This window comes from Scyliorhinus torazame, chromosome 11, assembly GCF_047496885.1.
Source record: "Scyliorhinus torazame isolate Kashiwa2021f chromosome 11, sScyTor2.1, whole genome shotgun sequence".
In the NCBI taxonomy this organism is placed as follows: domain Eukaryota; kingdom Metazoa; phylum Chordata; class Chondrichthyes; order Carcharhiniformes; family Scyliorhinidae; genus Scyliorhinus; species Scyliorhinus torazame.
Genome location: NC_092717.1, coordinates 89,402,395 through 89,428,714, shown reverse-complemented (window position 1 = coordinate 89,428,714; position 26,320 = coordinate 89,402,395). Strand labels below are relative to the sequence as shown.

At 43.9% G+C, this 26,320-nt stretch overlaps 1 protein-coding gene across 2 annotated transcripts in view; it reads left to right on the top strand.

Moving 5' to 3' along the window:
* Positions 1–26,320, top strand: part of mib1 (MIB E3 ubiquitin protein ligase 1) — a 220,688-nt gene that overhangs the window by 37,475 nt on the left and 156,893 nt on the right. For both annotated transcript variants that reach the window (XM_072467454.1, XM_072467453.1), the window contains exon 3: positions 1,802–1,931. In XM_072467454.1, coding sequence (XP_072323555.1) covers positions 1,802–1,931 — 130 coding nt within the window. The remainder of the gene's footprint in view (positions 1–1,801; positions 1,932–26,320) is intronic.

Below are 26,320 nucleotides of genomic sequence, written 5' to 3'. Positions count from 1 at the left end.
ATAGTGCTGTCAAAGCGAAGGGTGTATTTGTATATTAATAGCCAAAATATCCAATGTGAGGACATTGGTTGTTGGGTGACTTTGGCATTACTCAAGATGCCACAAAAACCTAAAATCAAGAGTTGGAGATATAGATTAATCTTGATTCTGCCTGACTGAAAAAAACAACTTGGCTTTCTTATCAGCTTATTAGTTGTGGCCCATTATCTCTGACTTTGGGAGACCAAGAGAAGATACTTGATTGACAGTGGGTGGGGTTCATAAGATAAAGGAGCAGAATTAGGCTGTCAGGTCTGCTGCACCATTCTATCATGTCTGATGTGTTCTTCATCTGCCACCTACAATACTACAGACCAAGAGCTGGATTGGGAAATCAGCCAGAGCATCTCCTCCCTAGAACACATGACCCGGGAGCCGGAGTAGGCAATTTAACCTCCTAAACCTAAACACCTTCAATGTGATCATGGCTGATCCCATCCTGGCCTCAACTCCACCGTCCTGCCCGTTCTCTATAACCCTTCACTCCATTATTAATTAAAAATCCTCCCAACTCCTTAAATTTACTCACTGTCCCTTCACCTACCGCACACTGGTGGTAAATTCCTCAGATTCACAACCCTTTGGCAGAAGCCGTTTTTCATCAAATCTGTTTTAAATTTGCTACCTCTTATTCTAAGATTATGACCTCTCGTTTTAGAATGCCCCACAAGAGGAACCATCAGCTCCATGTCTACTTTATCCATACCTTTTAGCATCTTGTATACGTCAATTAGATCTCCCCTCATTCTTCTAAACTCTAGAGAATATAGGCCGAAACTGTTCAATCTCTCTTCAAACGACAAACCTCTCATCTCTGGAATCAACCTATCAACCTAGTGAACCTCCTCTGAACTGCCATCAATGACACTACATCTTTCCTCAAATAAGGGGACCACAACTGTGCACAATACTTCAGGTGCGGTCTTACCAATGCCTTGTATAATTGCAACAACACTTCAGTAAATTCCTTTTGCTATAAATGCCACATTCCATTTGCTTTCCTTATTTGCTGTACCTGCATGCTCGTTTTCTGTGACTCATGCACGAGGACACCCAGATCCCTCTACATCGGAGCACCCCAAAGTCTCTCATTTGGATAATAAGTTGCCTTTCCATTTTTTTGACCAAAATGCATGACCTCACACTTATGCTAAACTCCATCTGCCACGTTTTGGCCCACTCTCCTAACCTATCTCTATCCATTTTTAAGGTTCTTATTTCCTCGTTGCAACTTACTGTCCCATCTATTTTTGTGTCATATGCAAATTTGGCTATAGAACCTTATATCCCTGTATCCAAATCGTTAATATAGATTGTAAAAAGCAAGGGCCCAAGGACCAAACCCAATGGCACCCCACTAGTTACATATTGCCATCCAGAAAATGACCCATTTCTTCCGACTCTAGTTTTCTTTCTGTCGCCAGTCTTCTATCCAAGCTAATAAATTACCCCTAATCCCATGTGATCTCACCCTGTGAATTAACCTTTGGTGCGGCACCTTATCAAACGCTTTCTGGAAATCCAGATATACTACAACTACAGGATCCCCATTATCCACTTTGCTTGTTACATCTTCGAAGAACTCACTAAAATTAGTCAAACATGATTTGCCCTGCATAAAATCATGCTGACTCTGATGGATAGCGTTTGGCTTTCCAAGTGATTAGGAGAAGGGAGGATGAAGAGAATATGCCATTTTGGGTTGTCTTGAAGTCCAGATTTTGTTTCCTCAAGAGTCCAATTCTTGTTTTCCTTTGATTAGAGTTTTGCTGGAGTCTCGACGGAAGTCAAAGAAGATAACTGCAAGAGGGATTTTTGCTGGTGCACGAGTGGTACGTGGAGTAGACTGGCAGTGGGAGGACCAAGATGGGGGCAACGGACGTAGGGGAAAGGTGAGCAGTCTGTTTATCTACCGTTGGAATTTAGTCAGTAGTTCAAGTATTGCTTGCTTATTTCAGCACTATTTAAGTGCTGTTGTCAAAAAGTGGGAACAGCACGTTAGTGGATACAATGCAGTGGTGTGCTTTCTGTTTTATGCAATTTTTTTCTTTTAAAAAAAATAAATGTAAGAGTGTCCAATTTTTATTTTCCAATTAAGAGGCAATTAGCGTGGGTTGTGGGGGTGAGACCCACGCAGACACCGGGAGAATGTGCAAACTCCACATGGAAAGTGACCTGGGGCCGGGATCGAAATCGGGTCCTCGGCGTCGTGAGGCAGCAGTGCTAACTACCGTGCTGCCCCTGTTTAATACATATTAAGTGCACTTTGCAGTCAGCTGACATGTTACTGATGAAAGGCTGTTGAGATTGAAGAAAACAGTAAATAAATTTGACTACATGTTTCTTTGGAATTGATTCCACTTGTACTATTCATTGAAAACAGAAGATAAGATGTATTTCATGGTTTGTTGTGTACCTTTATGGTTTGAATTCCGAGAGGTGGAGATGGACTTTGTGAAGTTGAGAATTTCAAGAATTTATATTTGGAAACTTTTCTTTACATTGTAAAGGAAAACCATCTTCCTAAAATTTGTCCAGAATATATCTGTCATATGCCAATGAAAAGCAGTAGTTGAAAGCCCCACACTCCAGGATGTTACGAGTCTAGGGCTGAAATGTTAACTGTTAAGGGATATCCATTTAATTAAATACGTGTAAATCAAGGGTCTGTTTAGCACAGAGCTAAATCGCTAGCTTTGAAAGCAGACCAAGGCAGGCCAGCAGCACCGGTTCAATTCCCGAAACAGCCTCCCCGAACAGGCGCCGGAATGTGGCGACTAGGGGTTTTTCCACAGTAACTTCATTGAAGCCTACTTGTGACAATAAGCGATTTTCATTTTTCTAAATCGTCTTTCAGATATAAGAATCAATAAGCAGTGGAAATTGGAACAATGAAATTGCTGATTGGTAGCTGGTTACAATGTATCAAATCACCAGAAATATTTTAAGTTAGTTTGATGTTCTTGCCAGCTGCAAAGTTATGGGAAATCTATTTAAATGAACCTGTATAAAATGTTACTGTTACTCCTTTGTACCTACATATATGGTTTTGTAAGTTTCTAAAAATGGTTTCTCCGAAGCTGAATCTTGCTTCAGGTGCCAGGCACTTAACCTGGTGTATTTGGCTGAAGCTTGACCTGCGGTATTGGCCTTTTCTCAAATTATTTTTCACTCTTCATTGCAGTTCATGCCAGTTAAGATAATAGGATCTACTATTCCTTTGGCTGCAGCTGTCACCTCTGCTGGGTGACCTGACTTGACTTGTTTCCCATAATCTTGTCCTCGGCTGTTCTAGAGTTCTTTAGAATGTAGCTAACCATGGTACCTCCCTGTGCTCACCTTCTGGTTGTGGTTTTGTCACCAGATGTAGCAGAATACATGAACCTGGAGTATTTGTGGTGGGGCTGAATGTGTAACGGCTGATGACGATATTCTAGGTTTTCAAAAAAAAGGATTTGGTTCAGAGCCAGTCACAAAATGGTTAGAGTGAATCTGGGTAGATAGAGCATTGTGGGTATTAATTCTTCCAATTTGAGAGCTTTGCCATGCATGGCCAGTGCAAGTGTTTTATGGCTCATCTATTTGACTCTCTCTTAGTCCAATTGATTTTCTGCTGCCCCCTCAAGTGCTTGGTTCAACTGAACGGAATGTTTCTTAGCTTGCATGGATCGAGTGGATATTGTTCTATCTATTTATTTTTTTACTTGTTCATGAGATGAGTGTTGCTGGAAAAAACATCTCTTCGTGCCCTTGAGAAGGTGGTAGAGAGCCGCCTTCTTGAACAGCTGCAGTACATGTGGAGTGTACTGATAGGTTGGGAGGGAGTTTCAGCATTTTCGTAAGATCATAAGAAATGGGGCAGGAGTAGACCATGTGATCCCTTGAGCCTGCTCTGCCTTCAATAAGATCATGGTTGATCTTGGTCTAAACGCTACTTTCTGCTTTTTCCTGAAAACACTTCACTCTCCTTTGATCCAAGAATTTGTCTATCTCAGCCTTGAATATATTTTCTGATTTAGTCGCCACAGCTCTCGATGGAGGTCGAGACGTCTAAAGATTCACATCCCTCAGAGCAGAAATTCCTCCTCATCTCCATCTTAAATCGGTCACCCCTAGCTCTAAATCTTTGTCCCCGGTTCTAGTTCCCCCAAAAGAAACATCATTTTTAAACATCTAAGTCCCCTCAATCTCATTCTGTTTAGGACTATCTGCTCAGCCTTTCCTCATAAGGCAACCCCTTCATCCCAGGAATCAGCTGTCTCCAATGTACTGAGGGCTATGTGGATAGCAAGTGTCTGATCTGGTCTGGCAGTATTGTGGTATGCAAGCAGAGGGGGGCTTAATGATCACTGGACAGTCGAGCAGAACCAGGTGATGCAGGGTTTCTTGAGAGCACCATCACTAAACTCTTAATAATACCCTGCAGTCTCTTTTCTAGCCTCTCGCTATCTAATTGCCATTCGGTTCTTAAAAACCGATGAGTGATAGTTTCTCAAGGTAGTACAACCAGAACCAAGTAAAGACAATCAAGAAAGCAATAGTGATAGGCAATTCACTAGTTACGGGAACAGACGGGCATTTCGTTGGTTGCAGGCGTGACTCCAGGATGATATGTTGCCTCCTTGGTGCCAAGGAAAAGGATGTCACTGAGCAGCTGCTGAACTTTCTACATGAGGTTGAATAGGCAGAAGCTGCAGTCCAATTGGGTACCAATAGTGTGGGTATAAAGTGGGATAAGGTCCTCTGCGCGGACTTTGGGAAACTAGGGAAGGAATTGAAAGGTAAAATCTCAAAGACATCTCCAGATTACGTGCGGTGTCATATGCCAATGAATTCAGAAATAGAAAGATAGTGTGGCTGAAAGATAGTGGGCAGCACGGTAACACAAACGGATAGCCCTGTGGCTTCACAGTGCCAGGGTCCCAGGTTCGATTCCCTTCTGGGTCACTGTCTGTGCAGAGTCTGCACGTTCCCCCCGTGTCTGCGTGGGTTTCCTCCGGGTGCTCCGGTTTCCTTCCACAATCCAAAGACGTGCAGGTTAGGTGGATTGGCCATGATAAATTGCCCTTAGTCACCAAAAAGGTTAGGAGGGGTAATTGGGTTACGGGGATAGGGTGGAAGTGAAGGTTTAAGTGGGTCGAATGGCCTCCTTCTGCACTGTATGTTCTAAGACTAATCAGTGGCTGGAAAGATGGTGCAGAGGGGAGGGGTTTGGATTCCTAGGACATTGGGGCATGATTTGGCAGAGTTGAAATCTGTGGAAGCTGGGTGGTTGTGCCTCAGCAGGGCAGGGAACAGTGTCGTTATGGGGAGGTTTGCAAGTGCTGTTGCAGTGGGTTTAAACTAGCTTGGAAAGGTGGTGGCAAAATGAGAGTGGATTTAAAAGGGAAGAAAAGCAAAATTGGAAGCCCAAGATAGAAAATGAGTCCCGAGTGTGGAAGGCTAAGGAAAGAAAGGTGAGAAAAGAGACTCCAGAGTGCTGTTCACTGATTAACGGTATGTATTTCAGTGCAAGGAGTCTAGTGAATAAGACCGATGAGCTGAGGGCACAAAGGTATGACATTGCAACTATTAGTGAAACATGGTTTAAAGAAGAGAAAGAATATTCCTGTTTACAGGGTTTTCAGATGGAATAGGAAGAATTTTTAAAAAAAGGATTGAGGTGCGCTTGCAATCTTGGTTAAGAGTTCAATCACAGCGGGGGCAGCACGGTGGCGCAGTGGTAGTACTGCAGTCTCACGGCGCCGAGGTCCCAGGTTCGATCCCGGCTCTGGGTCACTGTCTGTGTGAAGTTTGCATATTCTCCCCGTGTCTGCGTTGATTTCGCCCCCACAACCCAAAGATGTGCAAGTTAAAGTTAGGTGGATTGGTTATGCTAAATTGCCCCTTAATTGGAAAAAAAATGAATTGGGTACTCTAAATTTATTTTTTTTTAAAAAGAGTCCAATCACAGCTCTGTGGGTTTTTGTTAGAGATAGAAATCCCCAGTGGATTAAAGAAATACACTTGGATGTGCACTTTAGGTGTTGTAACCTGTAGGACTACAGATAAAGATCTGCAAGGTAGGATTAGACTGGGTAGCTCTTTTCGACCAACACATGACACTAGGGACTCTTTCTATGCTATAAATCTTTGTGTTTCTAATTGTGTTTGTTTTAGTTTGAGCGCATTGGTCCGAGATTGAGGAAATTCCTGCATTTTGAAATACTGTGCCTGGATTTTCTTCAGAGTCCCCGAGCAGTTCTCCCAAACTTTTCTGGATGTGATCAAATTCAAAAATTTCAATGCTCACCCTTTCAAATTGAGCCTAGAATCCGATCCCTTCCGTGTCCAGGCCTCAGAATCTGACTTCCTAAATTGATAGCAAATCCTAAGAACTTGTGCTCTTCTTTGAAAATTTATTTTGATGTAGAAATTCCAGCATTTGCCAACATCTGGCAGTATTGGGGATGCTAGCATCAGGCACTATTGGGGTGGGGCAGTGAACTGTAGCCTTGTGGGAGGAAGTATGAAGATAGTGAGAGGTAACAATGAAAAATATAATCTTGAGGAGATTTAACAGGGTGAAAGGATGTTTCCCCTTATGGGTGAACCGAGAACTAGGAGAGACAGTTTATAATTACTGGGCCTCCCAATTAAGACAATTTCTCCATCACAAATGAGAAATCTTTTGAAGGTCAGTAGTCTATGGAATTCTCTTCCGCAGAGAGCAGTGTGGATTGGCGAATTGAATAATTTTAAGGCTGAGTTAGATAGGTTCTTGATTGACTTCTCGTTGCGGCATGCACTTGGAGGTCTCATGTTTGGTGGCTCCTGCCAGATCTGTCTCTTGTGGCCTTTTTACCCAGCTTTTGGTGAAGATTTGTTCATGAGGAGTTGTGGGGAGTCTTAGAGCATTTATAGAATGGCAAAAAGACAGTGAGCTTAAGTCCGCTACCGACTGTGTTGAGGGATGCAGCAGGAGGATGGATGGCGGAAGAGAGCCCGTCAAGTGGGGCTGTGCCAATGACAGTGAAGAAGATGATGGAGGTGATAACTGGTGAGTTTGAATGGCTGTTCTCAAAGCATTTCAAAAAGCATCAGATGGGGATGATGGCCTCGCTTAAGGCGTGAGTGGGAGAGACCCTTGCCCTGGTGATAGAGGAGTTGGTGAGAACTTCGACGTTGCGGGATCAGGGGGAGAAAATGAAAGGGATGGAGGAGGCCATGTCATGGCATAGTGACCACTTCACCTCGGTGGATGAGGAGCTGCGAAGGGTGGCGGAGATTAACAGAGGGCTGAGAGCCAAGGGTTAAGACCTGGAGAACAGGACACAAACGCATAACCTGAGGATCGTGGGTGTATCCAAGGAGATGGGGGGCCAAGGCCTACAGAGTGTTTTGCTGGTATGATAGCTGGGGGAGGGAGAGGAGCCCTCCCAGTACGAATTGGAGAGGGCCCACTGGTCGCTCCGGTCTAAGCCGTGGATGAAAGAGCCACCGAGGGCGGTGATCGTCTGTTTCCATAATTTCCAGGCAGCGTCTGATAGAGGAGATTTTGGAGGTGGATGAAAGATACGCAGGGGATCCGGATCTGGGGCTATTGGTGAGGAGGAAGGAATTGCAGGCGCAGTTTGTTCTTCTGCCTACGGATCCAGCGGTTCGGCAGTTGTGCCGAGTGCAGGGGGTTGTGTACGAGTACAATGACAAGGCCAGTCAATTCTTGGCGAGCCAGCTCTCTTGAGGGGCAGTGGCGAGGGAGATTGTGCGGATTTGGGATGAGAAAGGTGGGGTGGTGGTGGATCCGGAGCAGGTGAACAGGGTGTTTGAGGACTTTTATAGAGGGGATGAGGGTTTTTTTGAGCGGCTGGAATGGCCAGAGGTGGGCAGGGTCAGGTTGGAGGAGCCATTAGGTCTGGAGGAAGTGGATGTTACAATAGGGAAGATACAGTCGGATATGGTGCTGGGGCCAGAAGGGTTCCTGGTGGTGATACAAAACGTTAAGGACAGGTTGGCGCCACTGATGGTGGAAATGTTTGAGGATTTGATGGCGCAGGGCAGGTTATCTGAGACTATGAGGCAAGCATCTATTTCATTGTTACTGAAAAAGGATAAGGACCCGATGGAGTTTAGACCATTTCTTTACTGAATGTGGATGCCAGGATATTGGCTCAGGTACTGGCGGGAGGGGTGACTTCCGAAGCACAGGGTGTCTCTGTGTGCAGATGGTTTACTGCTGTACATCACGGACCCGGGCTCTTCGGTGAGGGACGTAATGGGGCTGCTAGGGAAATTTGGGGTGTGTTCAGGGTAGAAATTGAATTTGGAAAAGAGCAAGTGATTTGTTGTCTCCTTCGGGTGGTGAGGTTGCCATTTTGGGTGGTGAAAACTCACTGTAGGTACTTGGAGGTGCAGGTAACGTGGATCTGGAATGTGGCTCCATAAGCTAAATTTCACGAGTCTGGTAGGGAAGGTGAAGGAGGATCTTGGGAGGTGGGATTGTCTCCCTTTTTTCATTAGCTGGCCGGGTACAGGCATTCGAGATGACTATTTTGTCACGGTTTTTGTTTCTATTCCAGTGTCTGCTGGTCTTTTTGACGAAGGCATTTTTCCGAGGGGTGGATAGACTAGTCTCATCATTTATGTGGGCAGGGAAGGTGGCGAAGATAAGGATGACCGTATTCCAAAGGGGGTGGCAGTTGGCCTGGCTCTTCCGAATTTGGTGCACTATTATTGGGTGGCAAATGCGGAGAAATTGCGTGGCTGGAGGAAGGAGTCAGAGGATTAATGGGTGCGGATGGAGGTGTTAGATGTTTAGCTGTTGTTGTATAAAGAGTCAAAGGTTCTGCTCCTTTTCTCAAACACCTTTAATTTACTTCAACAGAATCTGCACAAACTCTTTCATCACATCAGCTGACACAAAGGCCACCTGAAGCCCCTTTACATATCAGTTTCAATTATTAGATACTTAACATAAATGAGGCAACTAAATTTAACCCATTACTTAACAGTCTCCCCTTCCTTGGGGAAAAAATATAATTATGTGAAAACAAAATTACAAGAAACTCAAAAACATACGTGCAATTTCCTCCCTTTTTATTTTCATTTGTGGAAGAGAAAAAAAAGTCACAGAGACAGATGCCCTTCAGTAGCAATATCCAAACGTTTCTGTGAACTAGCCCCTCTTTTTTGTAAAACAGTCTGACAATTGATAGTTACTGTCGACCCATTTAATTTTTGCTATTTCCCCTCTGTCCAACATCTGCTTCAAACTTGCAATATCTATCGTTAACTTTTTTTCATTGACACTTTTTGTAGAGTGCACATTTTCCCACAGGGATTTATTGTCAATGTGACATTCAATAGGTATATTGCTCAAATCCCCTAATCCCAAAATTTCTGTCAATATCTGAGATATATAAACGGTCATATCCACCGCCTCTACAAGGCTTAACGTCTCAACAGCCAAAGTGCTTTTTACCACTCCTTATTTTCTTTGTTTCTCACACAAGAGGACAACATTTACCATTGATCCCTAAAAGGAAAATGATAAAACCTCCTGCGCTTGAAACCCCATCACATAAATTTGCATAGGACGCATCACTATGAGTTTCAAGTGCCTAAAGTCACCTAAAACCGGGAACCTCAAAACACACTCCTGCATTTTTCGTTTGACCAACGCTTTATTTGCTCTTATTATATCTTCCACTTTGAGATCATTCATTTTTGTACCCAATTCTAAGACATCAAAACCCACATCCGGTCTAGTCTGTCTACCTAACCAATTCAGTTGCCCAATTACACTTCGCAGTTGCACTTTTTCCATCTTTGAAACCATTGCACCGTTTTATGAAACCCGACTACGATTAATTGCTATTGGGCTGATGCTTTCCAAATAAGATTGCTGACGTAATGTTGCCCCTAACTTAGTCTGTCCGATTTCCAGTCCAATATATTTAAATGCACCGGAAGCCTGACTTCCAACCCTGAATTCTTTCCTCAAACCAGAGATTACAATAGCTTTGAAATCATTAGTCCAACCCCACAAAAAATCATCGACATGCATCATAAAGATGCCAGAAAGCTTTCCTTTATAGCGCCAGTAAAACATTGCCGGATCTGCTTTCAACTGGCAACAGCCTAACTTTAACAAAACTGACCTTACCGAAAAATACCAGACTCTAGACGTATCATTTAATCCATATACACATTTGTTCAACTTCCAGAGTACCCCTTCTGTATTAGCTGCCTCTTTAGGAGGACGGAGAAAAATCTGGAGCTGATGCCCCTGCAGATATAAAAGACAGCTTTTATATCTATAGATTTGCATTAACATGCCTTTGTGGCTATTAGAGCCAAGAAGATCTTTAAAATAACCTTTCCTGCCGGAGGTGAATCTACCCTTAAATCCTGATCTTCTAAGTTTTCTTCAAATTCCCTTGCCACAAGCCTGGCCTTTGCCTTAAAAGTTCCATCCAAAAGAACCTTTTCTGTGCAAATCCATCTGTGGGATAGAGCTCTTTGTCCCCTATCCGGTATTTCCGTGTATACCCCAAATTCACTCCAACTATGTTGTTCTTGCTGTTTGGCATCTTTGATAACTTTTTCATCTAATTTATTGGAAGCCACCAAAATCTCACGTGCATGTGGGCTTCTACTCCTATTTGTATTCGTAGTCTTACTCGTGTTCCGAGACCTTGATAAACTACATTCCCTCTCCCGTCTGGTATCTCATTCTGTACTGCTACTGCTTGATCTTTCCCTTCTGCTGTGGGATGTTCTTTCAATAGTTCTCGAGCTTTTCCTGCGGACCTGTTCACGATCCAATGTACTATCTGAACTGGCACTGTGTTTCTGTGCCCTCCATTTTTGAACTTTGTGTTCCCAATCCATTGTCTTGACTCCCTCCCCTGAATGCTGTACATTCAACCAATGTTTATACATTCCAGTTGCCTTCCCTGCTCTACTAATAACAGTTACATCCTTCCATTGACTGGACCCTTCTGGCAAGTATGTCACTTTTGTACCAACTTTTGGCAATTGTCATTTCAGAAAAATGGCCTGTTCTAATTCATCAGAAGTGTTGTGTTCCTCTACAGAAACCCTATCTATATCAGTTAACTGGTCCTCATAGTTCTGTAACAAGTGCGTACCAGATGACCATGGTTCCTCATCATGTCTGTCTGCTCTGTCTAAATTTGAAAACTTGTAGTCTGTACTCATTATCTTTGATGAATGTACCCTAACAGTTTGATTGCCATGTTGCAAAATAATTGTTTTGCCATCTATGCCTATGATCTTCCCTGGGCCTTTCCATTCATTAAAATTGTCTCTCTTATAGTATACTATTGTCTCCTTGCTGAAAAACGGTATTTGATGGCAGTACATTATGCCTTATAGCTCTGAGAATTCTTTCAGAGACTTCTGCTTCCCAAAAAGCTTTCCTACTGCTATGTAATGCATTTAAATGCCCAGCAAAGGTCGGGCTAATTGTAGTCCCTTCCCAAGCTGGAGGCTGGTCATCCAAAGTGGACGGAGTTTTAGGATTTCTACCAAACACTAATTGATAGGGACTCTAGCCCCCAACCATCTGCAATGAATTCTTTGCATGTACCGCCCATGCTAAAGCTGAATTTAGCTTGCAATTCGGTCTATCTGCCAAAATTTTCCGGAGCATGTCATCGATTACAGCATGATTTCTTTCACAGACTCCATTACTTAATGGGCTTTCTGCAGCCGTATTCATAACTGTGATATTCACGTTTTCACACACATCCCTAAACTCATCATTAGCAAGTTCTCCCCATTGTCCATAAAGAATTTTGTCGGTGGGCTCATTCCTGTCCCTATCCATTTTTCCACGATTTGATCCAGAATTACTCTCTTTTCTTTACTTCGTACAATCGTTGATTGACTAAATCTGGTTGCTAAATCTCCAAAATGCAAAATAAATATATTATTTGCTTTATCCCAGATCTTAAGGGCCATGGCCACAATGTCGTTAAAATCCCTGGACAAACGTAGGGTTACTATCGGTCGTGCCGATGTTCATCTGTACTTCCTACAAACTTCACAGCGGTCACTAACCTGTTCTATCAGTTTAGTATAGTCGTCATCCCTTACCACTGCATCCTTTAAGAAAATGTTCAGCCTCCGAGGAGACGGATGCGCAAATTGCCTCTGCAGTTTTAATACAATCAGCTAAATTCCCATTTTGAACTGCCATTAACACATCCTTAACAACTGTACTTGAAATATTATTTGTCAGTAATGAAATACAATAGTGTACCGACTGTGTAAATTGTAAATCCACCGTCTTTCAAAAAGCTATTGCCGTATCCTGTTCCATATCCAGTTCCATGTGCGCTTTCTTCATCGACGGTCTGCTCAGAAGCAAAGGGATCTCACTTGAAACAACATCCATGCTAATGAAATGATTCACTCCGGCAATATTGTAAGGGATCACCACTCTTTTCAGCGACTTCAGAATATTATCATCCCCAAACCTGAAACTTGTGGAACTTTCAAATTCCTTAACCTTGTTATGATTTTCAGCATTCAAGGAGTCTAGGTAACATTTTAACCAGTCAATTCCACACACAGTAGATGTGCAGCCACTGTCCAATACAGCACAATTGAAAGATTCTGCAACCAACATCCTCATTACCGGTGTAAAACTGCTTGTTAATAGGACAATGCCTTCTTTCTGGTCACTATCTTTTTCCTCTTCTGACTCTTCCGTGTCATGTGTCGCTTCAAACACTCTATTATAACATGTTGGACAGTTAAAAGCATAATGGTATTGAGAGTCACATCGAAAACATTGAGTTATCATGCCCCGTGCATTTTTGGGGTTCATCTTCCTATTGTAGGTTCGAACTGGGTTTCTGTCTTCATAATTTCCGGGTCCCGATCTCCTATAGTCTTGGAACCTGTTCGTAGCCATACGATTTCGCCATTCTGTTAGTAGTGTATCTTCCATATTCTGCTTTATTGCAGGCTGACCTATTTGGGTCATCAGAGCCATCGGAATCAAATGTTTCCCCAGAAACGTTTTTGTAAAGCTTCTGTCATCTGATCGAATAAGGTCTCCTTATCAGTAAACTGAACTCCTGTCAAAACCAGGAGCCTATCCATGTTGCTCACTCTAGCACAGTCAAGTAATTCAAAGGCCAACACAGACTGGAAATTCCAGGTTGTGTTTCTGCAGCCTTTTATATAGTCTGCCAAATTCCATTATATAGTCTTCAATGGAGAAATCCTCTATTTTCCGGAACCTATCAAACTCAGACCATGCTTCATACGCATTTAATAAGTCATCCTTTTTATAAATCTTATCCATATATTGCAATAGAGTCTCCAGACCTTCTTCTGAGTCTAACTCTTCCAATTCCAGCTCAGAAAACACTTTGCTCCGGATTTTACTGTTATAAGGTAGAGAAAGAGCCAATGTCATACCTTATTTTCTCTTTCCCAAGGTCACCTTAGTCCACATAACTACTGCACTTCTCCATTGGTCGTACGATCCCCTTTCAGAAAATAAGGGGGGGCGTAGTCATATCCGGCCATCTTTATCTTATGTTCAGCCATATATCTTTTTTTCTTCTCACTCACTCCTTGATTTGGTCTGGGAAAGTTGTATCTTTCAACCCTTCACATTTGCACAGCAACTATCCTCTGCTGCTACCATTTATTAGACATTTAGCTGCTGTTGTATAAAGAGACAAAGGTTCTGCTCCTTTTTTCATTTCATATTTCACTTGAACAGACTGCACAAAACTCTATCATCACATCAACTGACACAAAGGCCATCTGAAGCCCCTTTACATCAGTGTCAATTATTAGATACTTAACATAAATGAGGCAACTAATTGGAATGTCTCTTAACCCATTACTTAACAGGTGGTGGTGTCCTGTAAGGGGTTGGGGTTGCGGGCACTGGCAACGGTGCTGCTGCCCTAGTCCCAGGGACATATTCTGGTAATCCGGTAGTGATAGCCATGCTGAGGATCAGGGGGCAATTTTGAAAGCATTTCAAGTTGAGGACAGGGGTGCGGGTGATGCCGTTAAGAGGGAATCATTGGAAATGAGCCAGAGAGGATGGATGCGAGGTTCAGGGATGGGTGGGGAAAGAGGTGAAAGAGATCAAAGATCTATTTCTGGAGAGAAGATTTGCAACTTTAGAGGAGTTGGGAGTGAAGTATGGGCTGCAGCGTGAGGAGGGCTTTAGGCACATGCAGTTGAGGTATTTTGGAAGAAAGATTTTACAGAGTTCCCCGGTAGCGCTGCCCTCCTTGATGTTGAAGGACGTACTGTTGGTGGGGGGAGTTGGAGGTGGAGCTGTCTCAGCGATTTATGGTGGGATTATGGCAGAGGAGAAGGAGTCAATGGAGGGGATTCAGGCCAAGTGGCAGGAAGAGTTGGGGATGGTGCTGGATCAAGGATTATGGTGTGAAGTGCTGCGAAGGGTCAGTGCCTCGACCTCGCGTGTGTGGCTGGGGCTGACTCAGCTAAAAGTGGTGAATAGGGCACACTTAATGAAGGCGAGGATGAGCCGGCCGTTTGAAGGGATGGAGGATAGTTGTGAGCAGTGTGGGAGGGGCCCAGTCAACTATGTCCATATGTTCTGGTTTTGCCCGAAGCTGGAGAGGTATTGGCGGTCGGTTTTCAGCGCCATCTCCGAGGCTCTGCATGTGGATCTGGAGCCGGGTCCCCTAGAGACCATATTCGGGATGTCAGATCCTTGGCCACAGAAAAATACTTTTCACTGTACTTCGGTACATGTGGCAATAAATAAAATCAAAAAGACCTGCCAGAGTTGCAGATGGGAGCAGCAGAGGAGATGTTTTGGCCTTCACCTCGTTGATCGTTTCCAGGTGGGTCCTGTTGGGGTGGAGGTCAGACCCTTGTACGCAGTCGTTTTGTGTGAAATGTTTAAGCCAGAGTTTTTCAATCTCAGGGTCGCGATCCAAATCTGACCAAGGTTGTTCACTGTCTGCTGTCTCTTGGCAAAGGAGCCATGTGTTGATGGGTATATTAAAATCAAAATAGGAAGAGAATTAACACAAATGATGCATTAGATTAAAGGAATATGATGATTAGGTGAGTGCTTTTCTGCCTTTTTTAGTTTTATCAAGACTGGGAGTTAAATATCCAGGTGTATCAGTTTATTCGGAAGGACAGGCAGGAACGTAAGGGAGGTGGCATAGCACTGATATTTAAGGATGACATCAGGGCGGTAGTCAGAGATGATATTGGTTCTATAGAGAAAAAGGTTGAATCCATTTGGGTGGAAATTAGAAGGTCTAGTCTATAGGCCAACAAATAATAACATCATGGTGGGACGGGCAATAAGAAATAATTGATGCTTTTAAAATGGTATGGAAATTATCATGGGGATTTTAATCTACATGTCGATTGGCCAAAGCAGGTCGGTTAAGGCAGCCTTGAGGAGGAGTTCATGGAATGTATCGGCGGCAGTTTTCTCGAACAGTATGTAATGGAATCTACTAGGGAGCAAGCTATCCTAGATCTGGTCCTGTGTAATGAGACAGGAATAATTAATGATTTCATAGTTAAGGATCCTCTCGGAAGGAGCGATCACAGCATGGTTGAATTTAAAATGCAAATGGAGTGTGAGAAGGTAAAATCCAATACCAGTGTCTTGAGTTTAAACAAAGGAGACGACAATGGAATGAGGGAGGATTTGGCTAGAGTAGATTGGGAGCAAAGACTTTGTGGTGGGACAATTGAGGAACAGTGGACGACTTTCAAAGAGATTTTTCACAGTCCTCAGAAAAAGTACATACCAGTGAAAAGGAAGGACTGTAGGAAAAAGGATAATCAGCCATGGCTATCTGAGGAAAAAAGGTGGGTATCTAATTGAAAGAAAAGGCATATAAAGTGACAAAGATTAGTGGGAAACGAGAGGATTGGGAAATCTTTAAAGGTCAACAGAAAGCCATGAAAAAAGGCTATAAAGAAAAGTAAGATCGACTATGAGAGTAAACTAGCTCAGAATATAAAAACAGATATCAAACGTTTCCACAACTAAAAAGATGAAAATACGTAGCTAAGGAAATCATTGGTCCTTTAGAGGATGAGAAGAGGGATTTAATCACGGGAAATGAGGAAATGGCTGAGACATTGAACAGGTATTTTGTGTCGATCTTCACAGTGGAAGTCACAAATAACATGCCAATAGTTGTTGGCAAGGTGACTATGGCAGGTGAGGACCTAGAAACGATCAATATTACTAAGGAGGTAGTGTTGGGCAAGCTAATGGGGCTAAAGACAGAGAGGCCGCCTGCCTTGATGGAATGCATCCCAGGGTACTAAAGGAGAGGGCGGGGGAAATAGCAAATGCGCCCGTGGTAATTTACCAAAATTCGTTGGACTCTGGGGCGCTTCCTGCAGATGGAAAACAGCAAATGTGACGCCACTGTTTAAAAAAGCTGGTTAGCTTAACTTCTGTAGTGGGACAAATATTTGAATCAGTCATTAAGGAAAAAATAGACATCTGGATAGAAATTGTCCCATTGGGCAGGCGCAGCATGGCAAGTCATGTTTGACTAATATAGTGGAATTCTTTGAGGACCTTATGAATACAGTGGACAATGGGGAACTGGTGGATGTGGTGTATCTGGATTTCCAGAAGGCATTTGACAAGGTGCCGCACAAAAGGCTGCAGCATAAGTTAAAGGTGCATGGTGTTACGGGTAATGTATTAGCATGGATAGAAGATTGGTTAACTGACAGAAAGCAAAGAGTGGGGATAAATGGGTGTTTTTCTGGTTGGCAATCAGTGGCTAGTGGTGTGCCTCAGAGATCAGTGTTGGGTCTGCAATTGTTCACAATTTACCTAGATGATCTGGAGTTGGGGGATCAAGTGTAATGCGTCAAAGTTTGCAGAGGACACTAAGATGAGTGGTAGAGCTTCGGGCAGCACGGTGGCGCAGTGGTTAGCACTGGGGCCGAGGTCCAGGTTCGATCCCGGCCCTGGTCACTGTCCGTGTGGAGTTTGCTCATTCTTCCTGTGTTTGCGTGGGTTTCGCCCCGACAGCCCAAAGATGTGGAGGGTAGGTGGATATTGGCCACGCTAACTTTCCCCTTAATTGGAAAAGGTGAATTGGGTACTTTAAATTTAAAAATAAAAATGAGTGGTAGAGCCAAGTCTGCAGAGGACACTGAAAGGCTGCAGAGGGATATAGATAGTTTAAGTGAGTGGGCAAGGCCTGGCAGATGGAGTTCATTGTTGATAAATGGGAGGTCATCAATTTTGGTTGGAATAACAGCCTATTATTTAAATGGTAACAAATTGCAGCATGCTTTTGTGCAGAGGGACCTGGGTGTCCTTGTGCATGAATCGCAAAAAGTTGGTTTGCAGGTGCAGCAAGTAATTAAGAAAGCAAATGGAATTTTGTCCTTCATGCTAGAATGATGGAGTTTAGAAGCATGGAGGTAATGTTGCAATTTTATAAGGTGCTGGTGAGGCCACACCTGGAGTACTGTGTACAGTTCTGGTCTCCTTAGTGGAGAAAGGATGCACTGTCACTGGAGGAGTGTAGTGGAGATTCACTAGATTCATTCCGGAGCCGGGAGGATTAGCTTCCGAGGAGAAACAAAGCAGACTGGGACTATACTCATTGTAACTTAGAAGAATGAGGGAGGATCTTGTAGAAACATATAAAATTATGAATGGAATAGCGAGGATAGAAGCAGGGAGGTTGTTTCCACTGGTGGGTGAAACTAGAACTATATAATCTTTATTGTGACAAGTAGGCTTACATTAGCACTGCAATGAAGTTATTGTGAAAAGCCCCTAGTTGGCACATTCCAGCGGCTGCTCGGTTACACCGAGGGAGAATTCAGAATGGCCAAATTACTTAATAGCATGTCTTTCTAGACTTGTGAGAGGAAACTGGAGCACCCGGAGGAACCCCACGCAGACACAGGGAGAACGTGCAGACTCCGTGCAGACAATGACCCAAGTTGGGAATCCAACCTGGGACCCTGGCGCTGTGAAACAACAGTGCTAACCACTGTGCTACCATGCCACCCATAACTAGGGGGCATAGCCTCAAAATAAGGGGGAGCAGATTTAGGACTGAGTTGAGGAGGAACTTCTTCACCCAAAGGGTTGTGAATCTGTGGAATTTCCTGCCCAGTGAAGCTGAGGCTACCTTGTTAAATGTTTTTAAGGCAAAGCTAGATAGATTTTTAAACCGTAAATTAATAAAAGGTTACGGTGAGCGGGCGGGTAAATGGAGCTGAGTCCACAAAAAGATCAGTCATGATCTTATTGAATGAAGGAGCAGGTTCGAGGGGCCAGGTGGCCTACTGCTGCTCTTAGTTCTTATGTCCTTAAATTAACATAGCTGACCTGACTGATGAGGCAACCATCACCTCTAATTTTTGGCTCGGTTCTACTCAGCAACAGGAACTTTACAATTGGCTTCTCCGTCAGTGTGCTGGTTTGGAGAAAATTATTCCAGCTTTTAACTGCTATTTGGCAAATTCTGTTGAAAGTGAATATCGGGTGAGGACATGGCCAGGGTTTGTTTCAATGCACACTCTTTTGCAGTTGAATAGTTAAATGCTTGCTGTCCAGGCACATGCATTATTATTCGCCAGTTGGGGACACATTAAGAGGGTGATTGATATTTTTACAATATCAGGAAGAAGTCAACAACATCACTTAAAAATTAGCATAGAAAATGTGATGAGCAATTTAAAAAAAACATTAAATTCATATAGTTCTAGGCAGTTATTCTCAAATGTTTATCGTAAAGTTGTTGTGAAATCTTGCTTCAAAAACAAATGGGAATACTATGGAAAAAGATTGCATTGCAAGTGAATGAGGGAATATTACGTTCAAACCGCATTTTTTACTGGTAACTGGAGGGCATTCATTCCATAGGTTCACAAAGGGCGAGGTTGAGTTTTGTTTTGTGAAGAGAGGGCATAAAACGCCCTGTGAGAAATTTTGGGAGAAGCAGTTTACACTAAGTTTAAAGGAGTCGATGGTAGCCATGATGTGGAGATGCCGGTGTTGGACTGGGGTGAGCACAGTAAGAAGTTTTACAACACCAGGTTAAAGTCCAACAGGTTTGTTTCGATGTTACTAGCTTTCGGAGCACTGCTCCTTCCTCAGGTGAATTCTCTTGAATTATTTACCTGAGGAAGGAGCAGCGCTCCAAAAGCTAGTGACATCGAAACAAACCTGTTGGACTTTAACCTGGTGTTGTAAAACTCCTTACTAAGTTAACAAAGAACAAAGAAATGTACATCACAGGAACAGGCCCTTCGCCCTCCAAGCCCATACCGACCATGCTGCCCGACTAAACTACAATCTTCTACACTTCCTGGGTCCGTATCCCTCTATTCCCATCCTATTCATGTATTTGTCAAGATGCCCCTTAAATGTCACTATCGTCCCTGCTTCCACCACCTCCCCCGGTAGCGAGTTCCCGGCACCCACGACCCTCTGCGTAAAAAACTTGCCTCGTACATCTACTCTAAACCTTGCCCCTCTCACCTTAAACCTATGCCCTCTAGTAATTGACCCCTCTACCCCAGGGAAAAGCCTCTGACTATCCACTCTGTCTATGCCCCTCATAATTTTGTAGACCTCTTATCAGGTCGCCCCTCAACCTCCTTCGTTCCAGTGAGAACAAACCGAGTTTATTCAACCGCTCCTCATAGCTAATGCCCTCCATACCAGGCAACGTTCTGGTAAATCTCTTCTGCACCCTCTCTAAAGCCTCCACATCCTTCTGGTAGTGTGGCGACCAGAATTGAACACTATACTCCAAGTGTGGCCTAACTAAGGTTCTATACAGCTGCAACATGACTTGCCAATTCTTATACTCAATCCCCCGGCCAATGAAAGCAAGCATGCCGTATGCCTTCTGATGGTAGATCCCATCAGGCCCTGGGGACTTATCTACCTTAATATTTTTTAAGACGCCCTGTGGGCCTGTACTCCTAGATCTCTCTGACTTTCAATACTCTTGAGCGTTCTACCATTCACTGTATATTCCCTACCTGCATTAGACCTTCCAAAAAGCATTACCTCACATTTGTCCGGATTAAACTCCATCTGCCATCTCTCCGCCCAAGTCTCCAAACAATCTAAATCCTGCTGTATCCTCTGACAGTCCTCATCGCTATCCGCAATTCCACCAACCTTTGTGTCGTCTGCAAACTTACTAATCAGACCAGTTACATTTTCCTCCAAATCATTTATATATACTACAAACAGCAAAGGTCCCAGCACTGATCCCTGCGGAACACCGCTGGTCGCAGCCCTCCAATTAGAAAAGCATCCTTCCATTGCTACTCTCTGCTTTCTATGACCTAGCCAGTTCTGTATCCACCTTGCCAGCTCACCCCTGATCCCGTGTGACTTCACCTTTTGTACTAGTCTACCATGAGGGACCTTGTCAAAGGCCTTACTGAAGTCCATATAGACAACATCCACTGCCCTACCTGCATCAATCATTTTTGTGACCTCCTCGAAAAACTCTATCAAGTTAGTGAGACACGACATCCCCTTCACAAAACCATGCTGCCTCTCACTAATACCTCCATTTGCTTCCAAATGGGAGTAGATCCTGTCTCGAAGAATTCTCTCCAGTAATTTCCCTACCACTGAAGTAAGGCTCACCGGCCTGTAGTTCCCTGGATTATCCTTGCTACCCTTCTTAAACAGAGGAACAACATTGGCTATTCTCTAGTCCTCCGGGACATCACCTGAAGATAGTGAGGATCCAAAGATTTCTGTCAAGGCCTCAGCAATTTCCTCTCCAGCCTCCTTCAGTATTCTGGGGTAGATCCCATCAGGCCCTGGGACTTATCTACCTTAATATTTTTTAAGACGCCCAACACCTCCTCTTTTTGGATCTCAATGTGACCCAGGCTATCTACACCCCCTTCTCCAGACTCAACATCTACCAATTCCTTCTCTTTGGTGAATACTGATGCAAAGTATTCATTTAGTACCTCGCCCATTTCCTCTAGCTCCACACATAGATTCCCTTGCCTATCCTTCAGTGGGCCAACCCTTTCCCTGGCTACCCTCTTGCTTTTTATGAACGTGTAAAAAGCCTTGGGATTTTCCTTAACCCTATTTGCCAATGACTTTTCGTGACCCCTTCTAGCCCTCCTGAATCCTTGCTTAAGTTCCTTCCTACTTTACTTATATTCCACACAGGCTTCGTCTGTTCCCAGCCTTTTAGCCCTGACAAATGCCTCCTTTTTCTTTTTGACGAGGCCTACAATATCTCTCGTTATCCAAGGTTCCCGAAAATTGCCGTATTTATTCTTCTTCCTCACAGGAACATGCCGGTCCGGAATTCCTTTCAACTGACACTTGAAAGCCTCCCACATGTCAGATGTTGATTTGCCCTCAAACATCCGCCCCCAATCTAGGTTCTTCAGTTCCCGCCTAATATTGTTATAATTAGCCTTCCCCCAATTTAGCACATTCATCCTAGGACCACTCTTTTCCTTGTCCACCAGCACTTTACAACTTACTGAATTGTGGTCACTGTTCCCGAAACGCTCCCCTACTGAAACTTCTACCACCTGGCCGGGCTCATTCCCCAATGCCAGGTCCAGTACCGCCCCTTCCCTAGTTGGACTGTCTACATATTGTTTTAAGAAGTCCTCCTGGATGCTCCTTACAAACTCTGCCCCGTCTAAGCCCCTGGCACTAAGTGAGTCCCAGTCAATATTGGGGAAGTTGAAGTCTCCCATCGCAACCCTGTTGTTTTTACTCTTTTCCAAAATCTGTCTACCTTTCTGCTCCTCTCTCCCGCTGGCTGTTGGGAGGCCTGTAGTAAACCCCCAACATTGTGACTGCACCCTTCTTATTCCTGATCTCTACCCAGATAGCCTCACTGCCCTCTGAGGTGTCATCCCGTAGTACAGCTGTGATATCCTCCCTAACCAGTCGCGCAACTCCGCCACCCCTTTTACAACCCCCTCTATCCCACCTGAAACATCTAAATCCTGGAACGTTTAGCTGCCAATCTTGCTCTTCCCCCAACCAGGTCTCTGTAATGGCAACAACGTCATAGTTCCAAGTACTAATCCAAGCTCTAAGTTCATCTGCCTTACCCGTAATACTTCTTGCATTAAAACATATGCACTTCAGGCCACCAGACCCGCTGTGTTCAGCAACTTCTCCCTGTCTACTCTGCCTCAGAGCCACACTGTCCCTATTCCCTAGTTCTCCCTCAATGCTCTCATCTTCTGACCTATTGCTCCCGTGCCCACCCCCCTGCCATACTAGTTTAAACCCTCCCGTGTGACACTAGCAAACCTCGCGGCCAGGATATTTATGCCTCTCCAGTTTAGATGCAACCCGTCCTTATATAGGTCACACCTGCCCCGGAAGAGCTCCCAGTGGTCCAGATAACGGAAACCCTCCCTCCTCCACCAGCTGCTTAGCCACGTGTTTAGCTGCTCTATCTTCCTATTTCTAGCCTCACTGGCACGTGGCACAGGGAGTAATCCCGAGATTACAACTCTCAAGGTCCTGTCTTTTAACTTTCTGCCTCGCTCCCTGAACTCCTGCTGCAGGACCTCATGCCCCTTCCTGCCTATGTCGTCAGTACCAATATGTACAACGACTTCTGCCTGTTTGCCCTCCCCCTTCAGGATGCCCTCTACCCGTTTGGAGACATCCTGGACCCTGGCACCAGGGAGGCAACATACCATCCTGGCGTCTCTATCACATCCACAGAAGCGCCTATCTGTGCCCCTGACTATAGAGTCCCCTATTACTATTGCTCTTCTGCGCTTTGACCCTCCCTTCTGAACATCAGAGCCAGCCGTGGTGCCACTGCTCTGGATGCTGCTGTTTTCCCCTGATAGGCTATCCCCCCCGACAGTATCCAAAGGGGTATACCTGTTCGAGAGGGGGACAACCACTGGGGATTCCTGCACTGACTGCCTGCCCTTTTTGGTGGTCACCCATTTCTCTGTCTGCACCTTGTGTCTGCATCTTGGGTGTGACCACATTTATATAACTGCGATCTATGACGCTTTCCGCCACCTGCATGCTCCTAAGTGCATCCAATTGCTGCTCCAACCGGACCATGCGGTCTGTGAGGAGCTCCAGTTGGATGCACTTTCTGCAGATGAAGCCATCCAGGACGCTGGAAGCCTCCCGGACCTGCCACATCTCACAGTCAGAGCACTGCACCCCTCTAACTGACATTGCGTCAATTGATTAGTAAATTAAAATTAAAAGTTAAAAAAATGTTTTTTAAAAAGTTACTGTTAACTATCTGTTTCCTAGCACTAGATTTCTACTATGAATGTGAAAGCGAAATATAGTACTCTCCGATCTCTGGCTTAGATACCCCTCGAAATTATAATTAAGTAATTATGCTTAATTAGTTACCAATGCTTAATATTTTTAATTTAGTGTAGATTCCCAACCAGCCACTCAGGTCACAGCTTTTCTGTGATGTCACTTCAGTTTCTCCCCCCCCCCCCCCACACACACACACAATTTGAAAAGGTAATAAAAGTAAAAATGAGTAAAAATCACTTACTTACCTTCTTAACTTCTGAGGGTCTCAGATGTTTTCAGGTTCTCTCCCTGACAGAGACTGCCCCTCCTCCTCCTCCGAACGGCTCCCGAAACTCGGCCGCGATCTTTTTAAATCTCCGACTCGCAGCTCCTGCGCTTTTTAAATCTCCCCTCCGACTCGCAGCTCCCGCGCTTTTTAAATCTGCGTTCCGACTCGCAGCTCCCGCGCTTTTTAAAGGAGAAATAGATAAACATTTTAATCAGTGTAATGAAGGAGGTGGCTATCCCCAGCCTCAGCCCAGCTGCTGCTCACCCATGACTCTCTTGCCTCCAGAGTGGACCTGATTGGCGCCTCAACTTCTACCTTCCATAAAGTTGAGCTTGCAGAAGACTCTATTGTCTGTCTCCTAACTTGCTCCAAGTCTTGTTCATCCATCACCTAGTGCTCGTGACTTGCTTTGGTTCCCACTTGAGCACCTTGTTTTAAAAATCTTCTCCTTATTTTTGAATACATCCATGGCCTCATTCTTTCCTTATCTCTGTACCTGTTCCAGCCCGACAACCCTCAAACGATTTTTGATCCTCCAGTTTTCTCATGCATCCCTTGTGGCGGTATCCACTTATGTTAAAGGCTGATCAGAACTGATTTTGTATTAAATCATATATTCACTTTATATTAAAAACTGATCAGAGCTGATGTTATATTAAATCATGTATTTAACCCTATATTAAAAACTGATGACTGATGAAGTCATTTACCTCTTGTAAACCATAACTTATCGCAATAATGTTTTTTAATATGTATTACAGACATTATATTTGTAACAGTCCAGATGCAGTGAACTAATTAAGTCTTGTGGCCTTGTCAGGGAATAAGCTTTGCCAACTAAGGGGGGATATCACTTGTATAGTGGCCTTTGGGGGCTACTGCTTGGCAAGAGACCCTGCTATGAAGGGAGGCTGGTGTTTTTCTGGAGATAGCTACCGGAGGTATCAGCCTCGTATCTTTAAGAACAGGTGCCTTGCTGGATCTCCCTAGAATCCAAGGTCTTGCCGACCAAGAGGGAGACTGTTCTTTGTCTCGAAATAACTGGGGAGTCAAACTCCCTAAGTAAGAAAAGGACATAAATGTTTAAACACAGGCTCTGAAAGTTAGAGTTTTGCTTGGAGAGCTGTTTAGGAGATTTATTTGACAAAGCTGCTATCTCAACTTGTAGAGTTCTGCTCTTGATTGAGCATTGAGCTCCGAGACTACTAGCCGTTGTAAGTATGAAATGTTTATAGCTTAAACAGTTATGTAGTTAGGGAGTTCACAGGCTAACTCATCACATACCTGTAATTGTCAAACTGTATCAAAAACACTTGTCTTACACTTTTTTCTGTAAATAAATTGCATATATCCTTTACTATACAGATCGGTGTCTATTTTAAGAAATAAGGCTGACATTTAACTAAGACTCATCATATTCTCGCCCTTTGAGGCTATCTGAAGGGTTACATGCCCATGCCTGGCTCTCAAGAATTAGAAATATTTAGTCGACGTTAAGGAAGTCTATCCTGTACACTGAAGGTAGTGAACGCAAGGCACATTGTGGATACTAGAATTGGAACTCCCAAATAGCGAGCCTTACTTTAGATATTCACAAGACCTTGTCTGGTAGCTTACAACCTCGACTAATCGTGAAGATCTCAGATAGAATACTCCTCAACTGTCACACCCTGATTTTAATTTCTCCACAATTAAACCCACCAAGACTCAGGTCACACTGAGAGTCAACCAATCTCACTGAAACTCTGTCTCTCTCACAGGTTCCAGTCTTCTTTTGAAGATCTAACCTGGGAATTCTCTCCAGAGTTGCTCCAACTTAGGCACCATCAACAAAGGCCCAACTCGCAGGGTTTTGATCACACCTCTCGAGATTCTATTCCCCTGGATTCCCGAATATACACTAAAACACGAACTCACAAGCAATTTAAAATCTTTGGCTGCGCTTAGCAAAATACGGTTGCGCTAAAGGGCTACCTTTGTACCGACAGCTCACAACACAGTCACTAACTTTCAGCTGCCATCTTCGATCTTCAGGGCTTCTTCTAACCCCTCTTTGGTTACCAGTGCTTCTATTCAGCCCTCTTCATTTGGAGTCTGCACACCGCAGAATTTTCCTGTTGGGAGCCTGTTTCTCTGTTCCTCTCTATTTTACCTTAAACTTAATGGGAATCTGACTGTGTCCCCTACCTGGGACTTCACTTAGGGACAGCTCCCTGACCCATATCCCTTTGGGTCCTCTTTCCATCTTCTCTCTCCCCGTTTCCTCTCTGGGACACTAGTTTTCTGCTCCGTTCACCTGACCTGGATTTTCTTGCCATTTTTTTCTTCATGCACAAGGGCCCAAAGAGCTTAAAATTGCAGAAGTATGCATGTGTAGCCTGCTCCCCGGTTTGTGCACGTGCAAAAGCTCTGAGGTCCGTTGGGTGTTGAAGTTCCCAACCTCTTCTCTCATCAAGGTAAAGCATAGTTTTTGTAACAACTTTATAACTTTTGCTAAAGATCCTTACTGGCCCTGCAAAGTTAATTTTCTATAAATGTGGAATATCAGATTTCACCACAATAATTAAAAATGGCATCTTGAATATGTTTTTTAAAGTCTATCTTTATTTTAGCTTTTCCTATCTGAAAGTGTGAATTAATCAGAAAGATTATAAGTGCTTTTAACTTCCTATTTGCCATGTGAGCACTTCAATTTGATTGGTTACTTA